At 42.1% G+C, this 16,862-nt stretch overlaps 1 protein-coding gene across 2 annotated transcripts in view; it reads left to right on the forward strand.

The window, feature by feature from the left end:
• Positions 1–16,862, forward strand: part of FAM81A (family with sequence similarity 81 member A) — an 86,595-nt gene that overhangs the window by 31,102 nt on the left and 38,631 nt on the right. For both annotated transcript variants that reach the window (XR_003436371.1, XM_027123178.1), the window contains one exon: positions 16,066–16,184. Coding sequence is in view for 1 of the 2 variants with exons in the window: in XM_027123178.1 (XP_026978979.1) it covers positions 16,066–16,184 (119 nt within the window). In the remaining variant the exon portion in view is untranslated. The remainder of the gene's footprint in view (positions 1–16,065; positions 16,185–16,862) is intronic.

Raw genomic sequence — 16,862 nt, forward strand, 5'->3', positions numbered from 1 at the left:
AGTTTTGGTATGTTGTGTTTTTGTTTTCATTCAGTTCAAAATATTAAAGTTTCCCTTGTGGTTTCCTTTTTCGGTGCATGTGTTACTTAGAAGTGTGTTATTTAATTTCCAGATGTTTGGGGTTTCCCCAAACTTATTTCTGTTGTGAATCTCTAATTTAATTTCACGTGGGCAGAGCACATACTTTGTATATTTTTAATCTCTTTAAATTTATTGAGACTCTTTTTCAGTTATTGAAATATCCAGTTTTTATTGTTGAATTGTCTGTTGCTCCTTTCAGTTCTGTCAGTTTCACTTCATGTATTTTGGGGCTTTGTTGTTACGTGTGTATACATTTATAATGTGTATATTTTCCTGAGGTAGTGATTCTTCTGTCATTATAAGATATCTCTCTTTATCTCTAGTAATATTTCTTGTCTTAAAGTCTATTTTGTCTGATATTAATGTAGCTATTCTGGCTCTTTTATGGCTGCTGTTTGCATAGTTGATTTCCTTTTTTGATGATTCTCACTCACCTTATACCTAAGTGAGGTCCTAGTGTACCACATGATTAACAGTTTTCACTGTCCTTTCAGATTACCGCATACACTTTACTAAGGACAGAGATTTACTCAGAGTTGTACTCTAATTGAAGTACATTTGTCTTCAGGGTTCTAAAATTTCTGGTCTATCCTTCTTTTGATGTTTAAAGAAAAGGACCATATGTTTGTTATAAGGGGATGTCATGGATCTTTGTTGCTTTGGTGACTGATGGCATCCATTCCAATTTCTTTGGGTCATAGCAATTTTATTTCCCTTTGGAGCTTGAAATCTGTGCAGAGTGTTCCAATGACAGGAGTGCCATCCCTGCAGCTGTACCTGTAGGATGCTGGGCAGTGGATCCTGCTGCCTGGACCCTAGGAAATACCTTTTCTTTTCTCTCTTTTTTTTTTTTTGATGTGGACCAATTTCAAAGTCTTTATTGAATTTGTTACAATATTTTATGTTTTGGTTTTTTTGGCCATGAGGCATGTGGGATCTTAGCTCCCCAACCAGGGATCAAACCCATACCCGCTGCATTGGAAGGCAAAGTCTTAACCACTGGACCGCCAGGGAAGTCCCAGAAATACCTTTCGTGTCCTTTTCTCAGTCTGGATCCCCAGCTACCCTGTTGATTGTGTGCACTTCTCCCCTATATCCTTCCAATAAATTCCAGATTTTCCAACTAAGTTAGCCAGAGTCAGGTTCAATTGCCGGCAGCCAAAGAACTCTAATGGTATCCAGGGGGCATAGAACGCTTAAGAGATTGCTGTAGATAATTTACTTGTTTTTGGAAGGTGGTGTCTATATTTAGAATGATCTTTCCAGTTTTATATTTGAGTGCTAAAGCAATTTTATCCCAGAGGCTGAATAACTTGGCAACCCCAAGTTGACACCTTCACAAAATTAAAAAAACCCAACTTAAACATTTCAGTTTTGAAAAGAGAGATATATTAGGGGGCTGATAGCCCTGCTGCACTCAAATCTAGAGAGGGCGATAGATAAAATCAAAGTGATTGGGGATAAATAATGATTCTCAGATTCCTGTTCCCTCCACCAGTGGCAAGAAATGGGTCACAAAAAAATGCAAACACCCCTATGTTTCATGTTAGAAGGTAGTGTGACCTCCCCATTTCTCTATGAGTACTCTGCTGGGTTCTCTTTGTTTATGTGGGTGGCGGACAGACCAGAGACTGGAGACAATCTATTCCACATTACTGTCCTCAGGTCAAAGCAGAGAGTGTAACTCTACCCTTAGAAAGCTCTGGACTGAATTTTTTCTGTCCCTGTAAGAGGGGATAGTGCTTTAGCTGCAGCTGTGGGATCTGGGGAATAACTTTCCCTTTGTACTAATCCAACCGTCAGAACCATTTAAAATATATAATTTACAACCTCAGCTGAGCCCTCAGAGCTGTTGAAAAGTTCCTTCATTCTAGGAAGCCCTCGCTACCAGTTCCCTCCCTGGCCCCAGTTCTTTTTCCCTTAATGTATCCTGGGCACCCAGCACTTGATGCTGTTACCGTAGTATTTACTGAATAGGACTGACATTGTTTCTTTGCAAGTCTGTATCCCCTGATAGAATGGGAGCCCTTCAAAAAAGAAAAGGGTGGGATAGGGAGGGTGGGAGGGAGACGCAAGAGGGAGGGGATATGGGGATATAGGTATACGTATAAGCTGATACACTTTGTTATACAGCAGAAACTAACACACCATTGTAAAGCAATTATACTCTAATAAAGATGTTTAAAAAAAAAGAAAGGAGCTTTGTCTTACTCATCTTCACATTGTCCAGCACAATGTTTAGAGCAAAATGCCATGAATGCTTGTTAAGTGAATAAATGCCTATTTCAGACTGAAGCCCATTGCAGATCTTACGGTAGCAAACAGAACTAGAAGAGACTCTGAGGTCATTTGTGCAAACTGCATCCTTTTCAGATGAGGCATCCTAGGCCCAGGGAAGTGAAGAGACTTCTCTGAGATCTCAAGGCCAGTAAGTGGCAGTGCTGAGACAAAACCCAGACTGTTAAACTCCAGAGATAAGCTCCTTTCACTTTTCTGCTTTGCCTCTTGGAAGCTCCTCTAGAACCCCGATCTTAGGTAACCAACTCTCAAATGTGACAGGCAGTGCTTTTCAGTCATTCTTTGCTTTCTGAGTATTTCTACTCCCTCAGGAAGAATTTCTTCATGAAACTAGGTAATTAAAGCTTTAGTTCTCACTGAGTTCTCCCCTGCCCCCTCATTCCTTTGGTGTGAGTTCATTGAACTGCTTAGATAATTACAGTTAATAGCAAACATACCTAGGAATCCAAAGTCATTAGTCATTGAGGCTTTTGCTAATTATTTTTCTTTAAGATGTGTTTTTAACACGATTTTTCAGTAATGTGTATTTAAGACGATTTTTAAATAATTTAAAATGCAGTGAGTTTTTCCATCTGAAACACATTTTATGTAATGATTATTCTTCCCTTAACCAGACAGCACTCTTCCATTTACATATATTTTTGGAGTGTGCAGTTTGCAAATGAATAGATGATTTCCGTTGTAGAGAGGGAAGTCTGAGTAAAATCTAATTCTGGAAAAAAATTTACTTTGCATATATGAGCATTTACTTTTTTGTAGCTGGTAATAATTATATATCATTATAAAGTAACAGAAGAAAGTTTGGAAATTTAATAGACTTTTTTATGAAACACTAATTACATAGTTTTATATGTATTGTGAGCCTAAGCATGTTTACCCAAACATAACCAAAATTAGGATGCTTAATGAGACATCAGAATTGTCACATTGTAGCCAAACTGTTAAAATGAAATCATGGTGTAGATTAAAAGTACTAAACGGAAGTCTTTATATATAAGCAATATAAAATTAGGAGGGTGGATGTTATGCAAAGGCAATATGCATATTTAAAGCAAAGAGATGTGAAGATACTCAAATTGTATTTAAATGATATGAAAGGTGTATTTTTTGTCTATAGATTCTTAATGAATTTCTTCTGTAAATTGCCTGGTTTTTAGGTTATTTTCATGACTGGTTTACACTGGTTTTTCAGTTCACTCAGTAAAATTTTACTGGGTATTTGTTTTGTAAAAATCTGTCCCTGCAGGTGATTTTGTATTATAAAACTAAAGCTGAAACCATTCTTGACATGTACAGCTCAGTCGAGGCTCCTGATAGAGCTAGTCGAATTGAGATATGTTAATACTGTATCTTGGTAAATTTGCCTCAATAAGTCTTTATGGTTATCACGTGGCTCTGTACACGGTTATATACAGGAAGAAAAGTAAAATACATTGTCAAACCACTAGCCTATGTGATCCTCAAGAACTAGAGCTGAGTCTTAATTTTTCCATTTCTAGCACCTACACAGTACAGTGTCTAGCACATTGTAGGAGCTCAAGACGTCTTTCATAATCAAAGGCTCTGGGGTCCTTGGTTCTTCGAGAATCCTGTAGTTATTGCCCATATTCTGTCAGCAGATTCCAGTGTCAAAACAGATGACTCTGTGGGCTAGTGTCTAGTAGGTGCTTGATAAATGTTGAATGAAAGAATCTATTGTTTTAATACATCCCGACTCATTGTCTCTATTGGCAGTTTGCCTTGCTATGTGGAGTATGTTATCAATTATTTATTCCTCAGAAACTTTCCACAAATTATCATCATCATTATAAATTCAAAAGAGGTGATGTAGTCAACTATGAATTATACACGTCTGGATTATCCATACTGCCTTTGATTTAAGCTCATATCAGCCCCTGGGAGCCGAATCCTGGTAAGCAGTCCATGGCTCTTTTGTGGGGTAAGCTTTCCCTTTCATGCCAGTTTGATGGCTTAGGGAAGTGGTTGGGACCCCCATGTCCCCTTGGGGCTTTCAGCATGTCTTTGGCCAGGGTCTGCTACCCGGCTGATTAGAATCTGCAGACCTACTCTTGGTTTCCATGTGCTCAGGCTTCATGATGTCCGGCTGGCTTGGGGTGTTGGCTTTGACTTAGGTGGGAAATGGGAAAAATGTATCAAACCCTCATCTAATTGACTAGATTACACATAATTTTCTAGCTTAATAATTTGCAAATGGGCTACTGAAGAGTTTGCTGAACTCAAGTGATATGTGCAGAGTTGGGCCTTATTGGCAAGTCACAGCAGAGGTGTGGACCATAATGTTAATGTATAGTTGGACGGACAGACGGGACCTTGGTTCAGTGTGAATCTAGGCCTGTCAACGAGGAGAGAATCTTAGCTATTGGACCTCATATAGTTACCTGAAAAGGGAATTTCAGCCTGCAGCTGCATGATCTCGTCCCACTGGAACAGGTATATTAGCAGAGGGACTTCGATGATTATCGTGTGTATTAGTCCGAGACCGCCAAAGACATAGAACCAATAAATAGGATATATTTACTATAAGGTATTGGCTCACATGATTATGGAGACTGAGGAGTTCCACCATCTGCCATCTGCCATCTGGAGAACAGGAAAGCCGGTGGTGTAATTCCAAGGCCTGAGAGCCAGAGAACCAATAGTGTAGATTCCACTCCAGGTCTGAAGACCCGAGACCCAGGAGCGCTGAGGGCTGGAGAAGATCAGTGTCCCAGCTTAGTCAGGCAGAAAGCGAATTCCACCTTGCTTCCCCTTTTATTTTTTTTCTATTATGACACTCAGTGTATTGGATGATGCCTCCCCACATTGGGGAGGGCCTTCTGCTTTTAACTAAGTTCACCGATTCAAATGCTAATCTCTTCTGGAAACACTCTCACAGACACACCCAGGAATAATGTTTATCCAGCTGTCTGGGGATCCCATGGCCCAGTTAAGCTGACATATTAACTACGATTAATGATCCAATTTTTTTTTTTTTTTTCTTTTAACTCTACCTGCTAGACTTGGCTTGTCATGTGGCTTGACTCTAGGGGGAGAAGGTAGTAAATGGAGTTTGAATATTTGTTTAGTTCTGAATATTTGATAGAAGTTTTACCAAAGTAAATTAACAAGTTGGTGTTTAGGTGTCTGCCCTGTCTCTAATACATTTTAGCTTGTCTGACTCCATCTTTGAGGGCCTGAGCAGCTCCAGCCACCAGCTAGATAAGAGTCTCTGAGCCTTCAGTGTAGATGATCAAATCCTGGAACATGGAGCTAAAATAATTGACAAATTACTCAGCTACCTGCTGGGAGCCAGGCCTTATTTAGAGGCACTGGGGCTAAAGCAGCAACCCAGGCATGCAAGGCCCTTGCTTTCAGGCCTGCTGTACATTCTGGTGGGGCTTATAGGAGTAAACCCTAAGTAGCCGAGGTAATTTCAGCCTAAGTCCAGGGCTCTGGTGAGATAATACGATGGAGAGTGATCGTGGGGCTATTTTAGGAAGGGTGATGGGGGTCTAAGGTGACATGTGAACTGAGACTGGGGTGACAGAAGGACCAGCCAAGCCGAGGTGGTGGTGTCGGGGCAGGAGACACACAGAGAAGAGAACATACCAGAGAAAAGGCTCGGCAGCTTCCAAGGCCATAAGACAGAAGAAGCTCGGCCTGTTGGAGGAGCAGAAAGAGGACCAATGGAACTGTAGTGTCATTGGTGGTGGTGGTGGGGGGTGATGGGAAGCCATTATTTAATTTTAAGCAAAAGAATTTAGAGAATTCCTTCATATGCTTGGTGCTGAGGATACACGAGTGAATAAACCAGATTAAAAACCCTTGCCCTCGCGTTGCTTATGGACTGATTTGTGTGTCAGAAAGATCACTCTGGCTGCTGCCTGGAGAAGGGAATGTAGGGAAGCAAGAACAGAGGCAGGGAGACAGGCTGGGGTTGTCCAGAGCGGCTTGGATTAGGGCGTCAGGGTGGAGATGGGGAGAGGTGGATGGATTCAGGATCTGTCTTGGAGGTCAAGCTGATAGGACTTCCTGCATGTTGGCGTTAGAGAGACTTCTGTTTAGGACTTGGCAAGCATTAGGGACCCATTGAATATCCAGGTGGAATGCCAAGAAGGCAGTTGATATATGAGGCTGGAACTCTGGGGCGTTTGACGTGCTAGTGTGAAGATTAAAAATCTATGTAAGAAGATGCTGTCTTATAAGGCCCCCTGTCCTACTGTAATTGGGCCCTTCTCCATGTGATATTGGAGTCACACTTTCATTTTCAAATCCTCACAAATCCAGGAAGAGTTGAAGAAGGAGAAGCATGGAGGGCTGTTTCTTCTTGGTCATCCCTAGGCACCCCTAGCCTGTCTGGGTGGTGAGGTCCCCGGGTGTGGGTCCTCATCACCTTTGCATAAACGGCATGATAGAATGCTATGAGGCTCACACAATGGTGCCATTCATTTCCTGCTGCCTCTGGGAAGGAATCTTCCTTAAAGATAGGCCCTATATTAGAAAAAATAAATGAAGACCCGGGACATCACTTTTTCAAGGGGGCCGGCCTCTTCTCTCTGCTCATGTGGGTTTAGGCCACGCACTTTCCACCCTGTAGTCACAACTGCTGCAGCTGAGCTTCCTGAAGGCAGGCCTGGTGCACAGCACATAGTAGGCCTACAGAAAAGAGTTTCTTGAATTGAATTGGCAGTAATGGAGAGTTGATGATATACTTTGGGTTGTAACCTTTTTAAAGTAAACATATCATGATGATATATCGTCCCAAAATGACAAATTAGGAAATGTTTCTGGCTTTACAGAGGGATTGTTTTTCTAAGGCTTCATCATAGAATTCCTTTAATAGTAACCTCTCTGATCTCTCTGTGCTATATGTATATGTATAGCTGATTCACTTTGTTATAAAGCAGAAATTAACACACCATTGTAAAGCAATTGTACTCCAATAAAGATGTTAAAAAATAAGTAAATAAAATAAAGTGACATCCTTCAGATTAAAAAAAAAAAGTAACCTCTCTAATGCCTTCTCTTTTCACATAACTTTTCAGTAATGTGAATATTGTGTTAAGTTCAGACACAATTCTTTTCTGTATTACTCAAAGAAAGCACTTCTAATTTTATATCTTATTCATCTCCATAAGAATTCTGAAAGATAAATGGGCTTTTCTTGTTTCTAAGCAGTAAAACACACATACATATGCATACTTTTTTTTCTGGCTTTAAAAATAGTGTAAGCCCATTGTGGAAAATACAAAAAAGAGGAATCAACCATAATCTAACCCTAGATATGAGCAAGTCATTAATATTCTAGTATTATTTTTTATGTACCTTATACAGAGCTGGGATCACGCTGTGTATTTATTTTGTACCCTTTCTTTTTGCTTACTATTAAATTGTACATATTTTCTCTTGTTTTTAAAAGCTCCTCATGAACCTCCTACTGGTGCATAATAATGTACCATGCAGATAGCTTGTAAAATACTTGGTATTGCATCACACTATGAAGGCATCTTTGTGCATTCATTTTTGTCATTCATCTTATTATTTGCTTTATGATTAATTTCAAGAACTAGAGTTACAGGGTCAAAGGTTATGAACATTATGAATATATTTTGAAGGATCATACTCTGGAAAAGTTGTATTGTGAAGGGCCAACTGTGCATTTTCAATTTTTGATATGCATTTTAATATTATAAATTTAAAGTATTTCCTTCTTTAATACATGGAAATGGTGTGATTTTAAAAGTTTTTTTGTCTAAATTTTTTTTAATTAATTTATTTTATTTATTTATTTTTGGCCATGTTGGGTCTTCATTACTGCGTGCAGCCTTTCTCTAGTTGTGGCGAGCGGGGGCTACTCTTCATCGTGATGCGCAGGCTTCTCATTGCGGTGGCTTCTCGTTGCGGAGCACAGGCTCTAGGCGTGTGGGCTTCAGTAGTTGTGGCACACGGGCTCAGTAGTTGTGGCTTGAGGGTTCTAGAGTGCAGGCTCATTAGTTGTGGCGCACGGGCTTAGTTGCTCTGCGGCATGTGGGATCTTCCCGGACCAGGGCTCGAACCCGTGTCTCCTGCGTTGGCAGGTGGATTCTTAACCACTGCGCCGCCGGCAAGGACTAAACGTTTTAATAATAGATTTTATTTGTTTAGAGCCTCTTTAGGTTCACAGCAAAACTGAGCAGAAAGAGCAGGGTTCCCATATACATACTCCCAGTCCCCACAAAGGTACAGCCTTCCCCACTATCCTTATCTGCAGCACAGTGGTGCATTATAATGGTATGGTTTTTATTTCCTGTTTCTTTGCTTGTAGAAAGGTTGAACTTTTTTTTTAATTTTATCTTTTTTCAATGGTTATTTTCCACTTAGCGTTTTATTTTTTAATTTATGTATTTTTTGATGTGGACCTTTTTTTTTTTTTTTTTGCGGTACGCGGGCCTCTCACTGTTGTGGCCTTTCCCATTGCGGAGCACAGGCTCCGGACGCACAGGCTCAGCGGCCATGGCTCACGGGCCCAGCCACTCCGCGGCATGTGGGATCTTCCCGGACCGGGGCACGAACCCGTGTCCCCTGCATCGGCAGGCGGACTCTCAACCACTGCGCCACCAGGGAAGCCCCTGATGTGGACCATTTTTAAAGTCTTTATTGAATTTGTTACAATATTGCTTCTGTTTTTAATGTCTTTTTTTTTTTTTTTGGCTGCACTGGGTCTTTGTTGCTGCGTGCAGGCTTTCTCTAGTTGTGGTGAGCGGGGCTACTCTTTGTTGCAGTACACAGGCTTCTCATTGTGGTGGCTTCTTTTGTTGCAGAGCACAGGCTCTAGGCGCACGGGCTTCAATAGTTGTGGCTCGAGGGTTCTAGAGCGCAGGCTCAGTAGTTGTGGCGCACGGGCTTAGTTGCTCCGTGGCATGTAGGATCTTCCCGGGCCAGGGCTCGAACCTGTGTCCCCTGCATTGGCAGGTGGGTTCTTAACCACTGCGCCACCAGGGAAGTCCTATTGCTTCTGTTTTATGTTTTGGTTTTTTGGCCATGAGGCATGTGGGATATTAGCCAAACCTGACCAGATGATCGAACCCACAACTCCTGCATTAGAAGGCGAAGTCTTAACCACTGAACTGCCAGGGAAGTCCCAGAAAGGTTGAACCTTTTAAAAAATGTGTTGTTTAATTATTTTTAGCACGTGTTTGGTGAATTGCTCTTCATGGTCTTTGCTTAGTGATTTTTTTGACTGAGAAACAACTCAGATGAAATGATTGGTTGGAGCCTTTGTCATTTCTCCAGTGTCTAATGCAGTGTTTCTCCAGGAGTGGTCTGTGGACCATGACCATCTGCATTTCTGGGCCCGTTCCCTCACTTTGATTCCCTGGGAGTAGGGCCCAGGAACCTGTGTGTTTAACAAGCCACTTGGGGATCCTTACACACCCCAAAGGTGGTTGAGAACCCATGGTCTTAAGCCTTATTATAAACAAAGATTTGAAGCATTATGTACCAAAAAATAAGTATTACTTTCTATTTACTGTGACAAATAAGCGTTATTTCCTATTAAAAGAGAAAGAGGTCCCCTTTGCCTTCTCATCAGTGGGAGTGTCAGAACCAGATTAGTCAGATCTCAAGTTTTCTTGCAAGAGTGTGTTCCAATGACTAACGTTTTTTCATTCACAGGTGATTGTAACTGGTTTGCATTCTTCTATTCTGTTGAGCAGGTTCATTCAGAAAAAGCTGGAAACTACAACAAATAACAGATAGGTCTAGCAGTTCCAAATTCCTTCCAGTGAAATTTTTTTACTGTCACTGTCAGTATCACTCCGTCAATGGTGACTCCAGCCAGGTTTCCAATAAGGAAGACACAGAATCCTCACATTCCTCATTTCTGCTTTTTACAAGGAAGTTTAAAAATCCTAAAAAACTGTATATAAGTGTACTATTCTGCATATATGTTATACCTAAAAAAAATAGTTGATAGTGGAACTTCCCTGGCCATCCAGTGGTTAAGACTCCACGCTTCCACTGCAGGGGGCACGGGTTCGATCCCTGGTTGGGGAACTAAGGTCCTGCATGCTGCACAGCGTGGCCGATAAATAAATAAATAAAATTTAAAAATATAGTTGATAGAAGGGAGCACAAAAACGATTTATGCAAGCATAAATCTATCGTCTAATAGGGCTTCCCCATTCAATTGCAAATTGGACTGCAAATTGACAGTATACCGGAAATCATCAAACTTCTAGAAATGGTAACAAGTAGCTACATGTGAATGTATCTTTAAACCTCTAGATTGGTGCAGGAGGTGATAGGAAGGTAGTGGCTTAGTGTGCCTTCTTCCCTATTCCCAGTTCCAGTGCCAGCTTCCTGAACAGCTGGGATGGGCAGGCAGGAAGGCCTGGAGGAGCCAGCAGAGACCTGGCTGGGGAGAGCCTGGGAGACAGGTCCTTGACGCCATGGTTTAGGAGTAAGAGAGAGAAGACCGGTCTCACTGGCCTTGTGCACCATGTGTCTGAGCTGGTCTCCTGTCCTTAATGAGGTGGAGGCAGGCGAGGAGGGACTGTAGAGATGGGCTGTGTCCCTGCTGGCTCCAGGCTGGGAGGGCTGCAGAGAGAAGGACACAGAGATGCTTCCTCCCGGCACCTCACCTGGACCCTGGCTCTGTGCTCTCATCGGCTGCACCTCCAGCTCATAAGCTCCTTCCATTACACCTAGGACTACCTACTTAATCTCACTCCAATGAGCGGAGAACAAAAAGAAACATCACACTTAAGTGGGCCCAGCAGCCAGAGGGAGGAAGAATAAGCACAGCCCTTAGAACAGACCCAAATGAAATAGGAAACAGGTAGCCCTTGCATGAAAAATAATTAGGGTATGTTATGGCCTGAATGTTTGTGTCCCCTCCCCCAAATTCATGTTTGAAGCTCTAACCCACAATGTGATGGTATTTAGAGGTGGGGTCTTTGGGTGGTGACTAGGTTTAGGATGAGGTCATGGGGGTGGGCCTTTATGATGGGATTAGTGCTCTTATAAGAGGAGAAAGAGAGACCAGAACTTCCTCTTTCTGGCACGTGAGGACATGGCGAGAAGGCAACAGTCTGCAAGCTAGGAAGAGAGCCCTCATAGGACACGACCATGCTGGCACCTGGATCTTAGAGTTCCTAGCCTTCAGAACTGCAAGAAAGAAACGTTTTTTGTTTATGAGTCACTCAGTCTGTGGTGTTTTGTTACAGTATCTCCAACTGAGTAATAAGACAGAGTGCTTAAGGAGATCCAGGTACAATGTAAAATTTCTTCCTTGAACTTAAATTTTTAAAAGTCAGTAGATGATCTAGAGGCAAGGATGGTTACTTTTATGAATTGAATTAGTTACCCACAAGACAAAGTAGAAGAAGTGCTGAAACATCAGTGCCAGATACAAAGAGAGGGAAACCATGGGGGAAAAGATACAAGACTTAGAGGACAGATCCAGGACACCCAGCGTGTGAATAATAGGAATTCCAGAAGGAGACAAAGAAACAGAGGGAAAAGAAAAACCAATGATTACATAGAAGAAGAAAATTTACCCAAGTTGAAAATAAATCTGAGACTACAGTTTGAAGTGTTCAATGAATTCTAGGTAGAATCGAATTTTTTTTAAAAAATCCACAATTAGGTACATTCTGATAAAAATCCTGAACTCTAAAGATGGAAAACAAGCATCTAGGCATAAGGAGCCAAGGTGCTTTCAGAGGAAAAAGCATCAGACTTCCTGTCAGCTTCAAAGTTCACTGGGAGAGAAGGCCTTTAGGTCAAGAATTTCATACCCTTTCAGTTTATCACCCACCCTTCAGAGCGCGGGAGGACGATATTAGACACGGCAGGGATCCAGAGAGTCTTTCATCCAAGTGCCTAGTCTGAGGAAAATGCTAGAGGAAGGACTCTAACCAACACACAGAGACTATGCACAGAGACCCTAAGATAGGGGAAAATGAAAAGGAGAAGCACAAAGGTAATTGGTGATCCTTAGAAAAAGACCTGTCATTTCATGTAAATGGATAGAGATAAATGGCTGGGACTGGGAAACAGAGTGCTAAAAAAAAAGAAGAAGAAGAAGAAAAAGATAATTGAAAAAGAAGGGCCCTTCTACAAGCAAAATTCTAATTGTATCCCAACTAGAAGTATTGAGTTATTTTAGCAACGCCTAGTTGGTGTGGGGAAAAGCAAGACGGGGAGAAAAGTAAAAATCCTTCCACATAAATCATCTGGGGTTGAAGGATGAAGGAGGGTGGGTGTGAACGTGCTAAATAAGTGTCTCTTGTGGAGGAGAGGGGTGCTGTGCAGGGATAGAGCCTGGAGTAGGTGCGTACATGGTTATAAATGTTGGGAAACGGGAGGTAGCCATTCATGGACTAGCAATGGCCAGAACATTCCCCAGTTAACAAGGGGAGAAAAGGCAATGAACGGTAACCTGATTAAACCAGTCAAAATAGGGAAAAGGAGAAGGGAAACAACAACAAAAAGCACCGTAAATTGTAACTCTAAAGTGAGATGTAACAACAGCGTCCTACTGCGTAGCACAGGGAACTATATTCAGTATTCTGTGACAAACCATAATGGGAAAGAATATGAAAAAGAATATATATTTCTATATATAAAGAATATATACATATCTATAGATACATATATAGATATATATAATGTATAGCTGAGTCACTTTGCTGCACAGAAGAAATTAACACAACATTGTGAATCAACAATACTTCAATAAAATTTAAAAAAAAGAAAGTGAGATGGAAGGACGAATGAAAATATAAGGCAGCGTAATGTCATGATTGAGAGCACAGTCTGTGGGGCCAAGCTCCTGGTGCAAATCCCAGCTCCCTCAGGCATTGCCTGTGGCTTTGGGCAAGTTACTTGATCACATAGAGATTTCACCACCTGTGAAATGGGGATAATAATAGTCCCTCCTTCATAGCGTTTTGTGAGAATTAAACCAGTTATCATACCTATAGCACTTAGAACAGTGTCTGGTGTATAGTTAGACCAAGCAGATATTTGCTTTATTATTTATAAAGTATAGTAGCAATGTTAATAGTAGGTAAGATGAAACTTAATATTACAAGCACTAAATCAGATTAAAAAGTTATTATGTAATGGCTATGGCCACTTTGATCATAAATCTGTATGTCCAAATAAAATGGCAGGTAAACATGTAAAGTAAACAGCATTAAAAATGTAAGCAGACCTTGATGAAAGTATCTTACAGTGTAAGAATTCATAACGCCTCTTCATCGTTGGAGTGATCTAGTAGACAAAAATAAATAAATAAGTCAGCAAACTCAATCTAATATGCAATATTGAACCTTTTGTTCCTTGAATAGTTTTTTGCATGAAACTTTTGAAAAATCAGTCATGTGCCACAAAGCAAACCACAATACATTCAAAAAATTAAATATATTACAGATCATATTTTCGATCATAAGCCAGTACAGTTAGAAATAAATAGTAAAAATGATAGAAAAAAATCTCCTTGAAAATGAAGAAATACAATTCTAAGTAATCTTTAGATACCTAGATATCCTTAGACCAAAGAGGAATTCAAAACTGAAATTAAAACAATAAAAAAGAAAACACTTCACACACAACCCGTGGACACAGAAAATACTGTACTAAAATGAAAATGTCGGGGCTTCCCTGGTGGCGCAGTGGTTGAGAGTCCGCCTGCCGATGCAGGAGACAAAGGTTCGTGCCCTGGTCCGGGAAGATCCCACATGCCGCGGAGCGGCTGGGCCCGTGAGCCATGGCCGCTGAGCCTGCGCGTCCGGAGCCTGTGCTCCGCAACGGGAGAGGCCCCAACAGTGAGAGGCCCGCATACCGCAAAAAAAAAAAAAAGAGAGAGAAAATGTCTTCATTATTAAGGAAGAAATAGTTAAAGTAAAGGAACTTGGTACTCATCTTTTAAAATAACAACAACAAAAAACAAAACAAAGAAAGCAAAAGAGAATAGATACTCAAGTTGACATCAGGCAAATCGGAAATTTTTAAAAAAATGGCTGAAAGGGAAACCATACGAGAAATCAAAAGCTTTCTCTTTGAAAAGGAGGAACTTCCCTGGTAGCGCAGTGGTTAAGAACCCACCTGCCAGTGCAGGGGACATGGGTTCAAGCCCTGGTATGGGAAGATCCCACATGCCGTGGAGCAACTAAGCCTGTGCACCACAACTACTGAGCCTGTGTGCCACAAGTACTGAAGCCCGCACACCTAGAGCCCGTGCTCCACAACAAGAGAAGCCACCACACTGTTGGTGAGAAGCAACCACACAGTGGCCTGCGTACTACAACGAAGAGTAGCCCCTGCTCGCTGCAACTAGAGAAAGCCTGTGAACAGCAACGAAGACCCAATGCGGCCAGATAAATAAATAAATACATTTATTTAAAAAAAAAAAGAAGGAGAGAGTGTGCTAATGGGGTGGCGGGAGTGTGGAGGACAGAATACAGGGAGAGGAGGAGGGAGGGGGAAAGGAGGCTGTGAGCAAAAGGATAAGGAAATGTTCAAAGAAACGTCTGATGCGAACTTTTGCTTTTGAGGGGTCTCCTGTAACCTAGGACTTGGATTTTCATATCTGTCTGTCTGTCCTTAGTGCTTCTGTCTCAGATTCGTTGCTGGTTTGGCAGGCAGCATTGCAGCGTGGTTATGAGCTTGGATTCTCGAGCTAGGCTGCCTGGGTCAGTCCCAGCTAGCCACTTGCTCCCCAGGTGATGTTGGGTTTATCACTTCAGCTGTTGGTGCCTCACTTCCTGGTCTATAGCACAGGTCTCCTGAGAGTACCTCCCTCACAGGGCGCTGTGTGGATTTGTGCATGTCAGCGTGTATCGCAGCCCTGGGCTCCTCCCAGGACATGCTCAATAAACACCACGGATGCCCTCTTCATCTCCATCATTCCTTTGCAGACTTCCCAGGATGGATGCTCCACAAGTTCATGCTTTTGTGTTGGGTCATTCCATCTTCCAGTAGTTCTGCTTTCATTTAATGTCTTTTCTCTGAGACACATTCTACCATTCCAGTGCTGTATAAATGTTGTTACGAATAGGTACTAGGAAGAATCATTAGCATTTCCTGTATTTACCATGTACTGGGCATTGTGCTAAGTGCTTTGTATGCATTATCTTATGTAATGTTCCCATAAAGTGGCCTTAGGAGTATAATCACCATTACTGTCAACAGATGAGGAAAAGGAAGCTCAGAAAACTTGAGGCTTGAGGCACTTTCCCAGGATCACACAGCTGGAGGGACTGGAATTTGGACCTCTTTGCCTGATGCCCCTCTTCCCCGCCTTTTTCTTGATTTATTATTTCCCAGATTTAGGGATCGTTCGCCTAAAACAATGACTATTAAAAAGCACCCTGGCGCGGGGTAAGACCTCTGAACTGTGCTCCACGAGTCCAGGCTTCTAGTCTCAGCTTTGCCTCTTCCTGCAGCGGGACCTCCATCAAGTCACCTGACATCTGAGTCTCAGTGTTTTTACTGGTAAATGCAGGGCCTTGGTCCAAGTGTCATCTCTGAGGTCTCTCTTCTAAGCCCCTGGTTCTCCATGTATATCAGGTGACTCTTACAAAGGAGCCTCTTCTGAAAGGAGTTGAACATTCTTGTTTTTACCAAAAGCGTAAAATGCTTCTGTGGCAGCATGTGAATTCCCGGATGACTCCGTTAGTGTTTTTGTGTGTTGCTCAGGTACTCCAGGAGCAGATCCGCGCCCGGGACAACATTAGCTATGGAACAAATTCTGCCTTAAAGACTCTGGAGATGCGGCAACTCTCCGGCCTGGGAGATCTCCGGGGACGAGTGGCCAGGTAGGTGGTCAGATGTTTGCACCTCTGTGTATCAGGAGCGAGTTTTCATCAACTCCATTTTAGTGGGGAATATATTCATGGAGCCCCAGAGCAAATCCTTTGCTTCTTCTGGTACATCCTCTCCTTTGCCCATAAAATGTAGCAGTGGCAGTTAGACCTTGTTTTGAGCAGCCCTGACTTCTTGCGCTTCTGTAGTTGGAGCTGTGTGTGCAGGAGTCGATGAGGGGAGGGCTCAGTTGACCTGAGTAATTTGCTAGGTTAATGTTATGTTTACTGAACCCAATAATACACAGTTGGGACGTATAGTTTGTGTGTCTTTTTAAAATTTCACTTGTCTTGTCATTCATTTTTATTTCATTTTCTGAAAGTATTGGTCCATGGTAGATTGTACATTTGAAAAACAGATCTTTCCCCTCAGGTAGGAGGAAGAGTGCTGTTCTAGGCACTCACTACTGAAAGGGTGCCCCATGGACCAGTGGCGTCCCTGTCAGCTGGGAGCTTGCTGGAGGTGCACAATCTCCAAAGCGTTTGCAGGCCGTCAAGGGTCAAGCAGGAGTGCACACAGGAGCTGTGGAGATAACACGGGGTTCCGATCACCCTGAGGCGAGAATGGAAGTGGCCTGCAAAGGGTGGGAGGGGGAAAAGGGGACCCACAGAACCCAAGGCCTCTTTGGGATG

The sequence above is a fragment of the Aethalodelphis obliquidens genome, unplaced genomic scaffold, assembly GCF_003676395.1.
Source record: "Aethalodelphis obliquidens isolate GAN/ISIS:26980383/991018 unplaced genomic scaffold, ASM367639v1 scaffold26, whole genome shotgun sequence".
Classification (NCBI taxonomy): domain Eukaryota; kingdom Metazoa; phylum Chordata; class Mammalia; order Artiodactyla; family Delphinidae; genus Aethalodelphis; species Aethalodelphis obliquidens.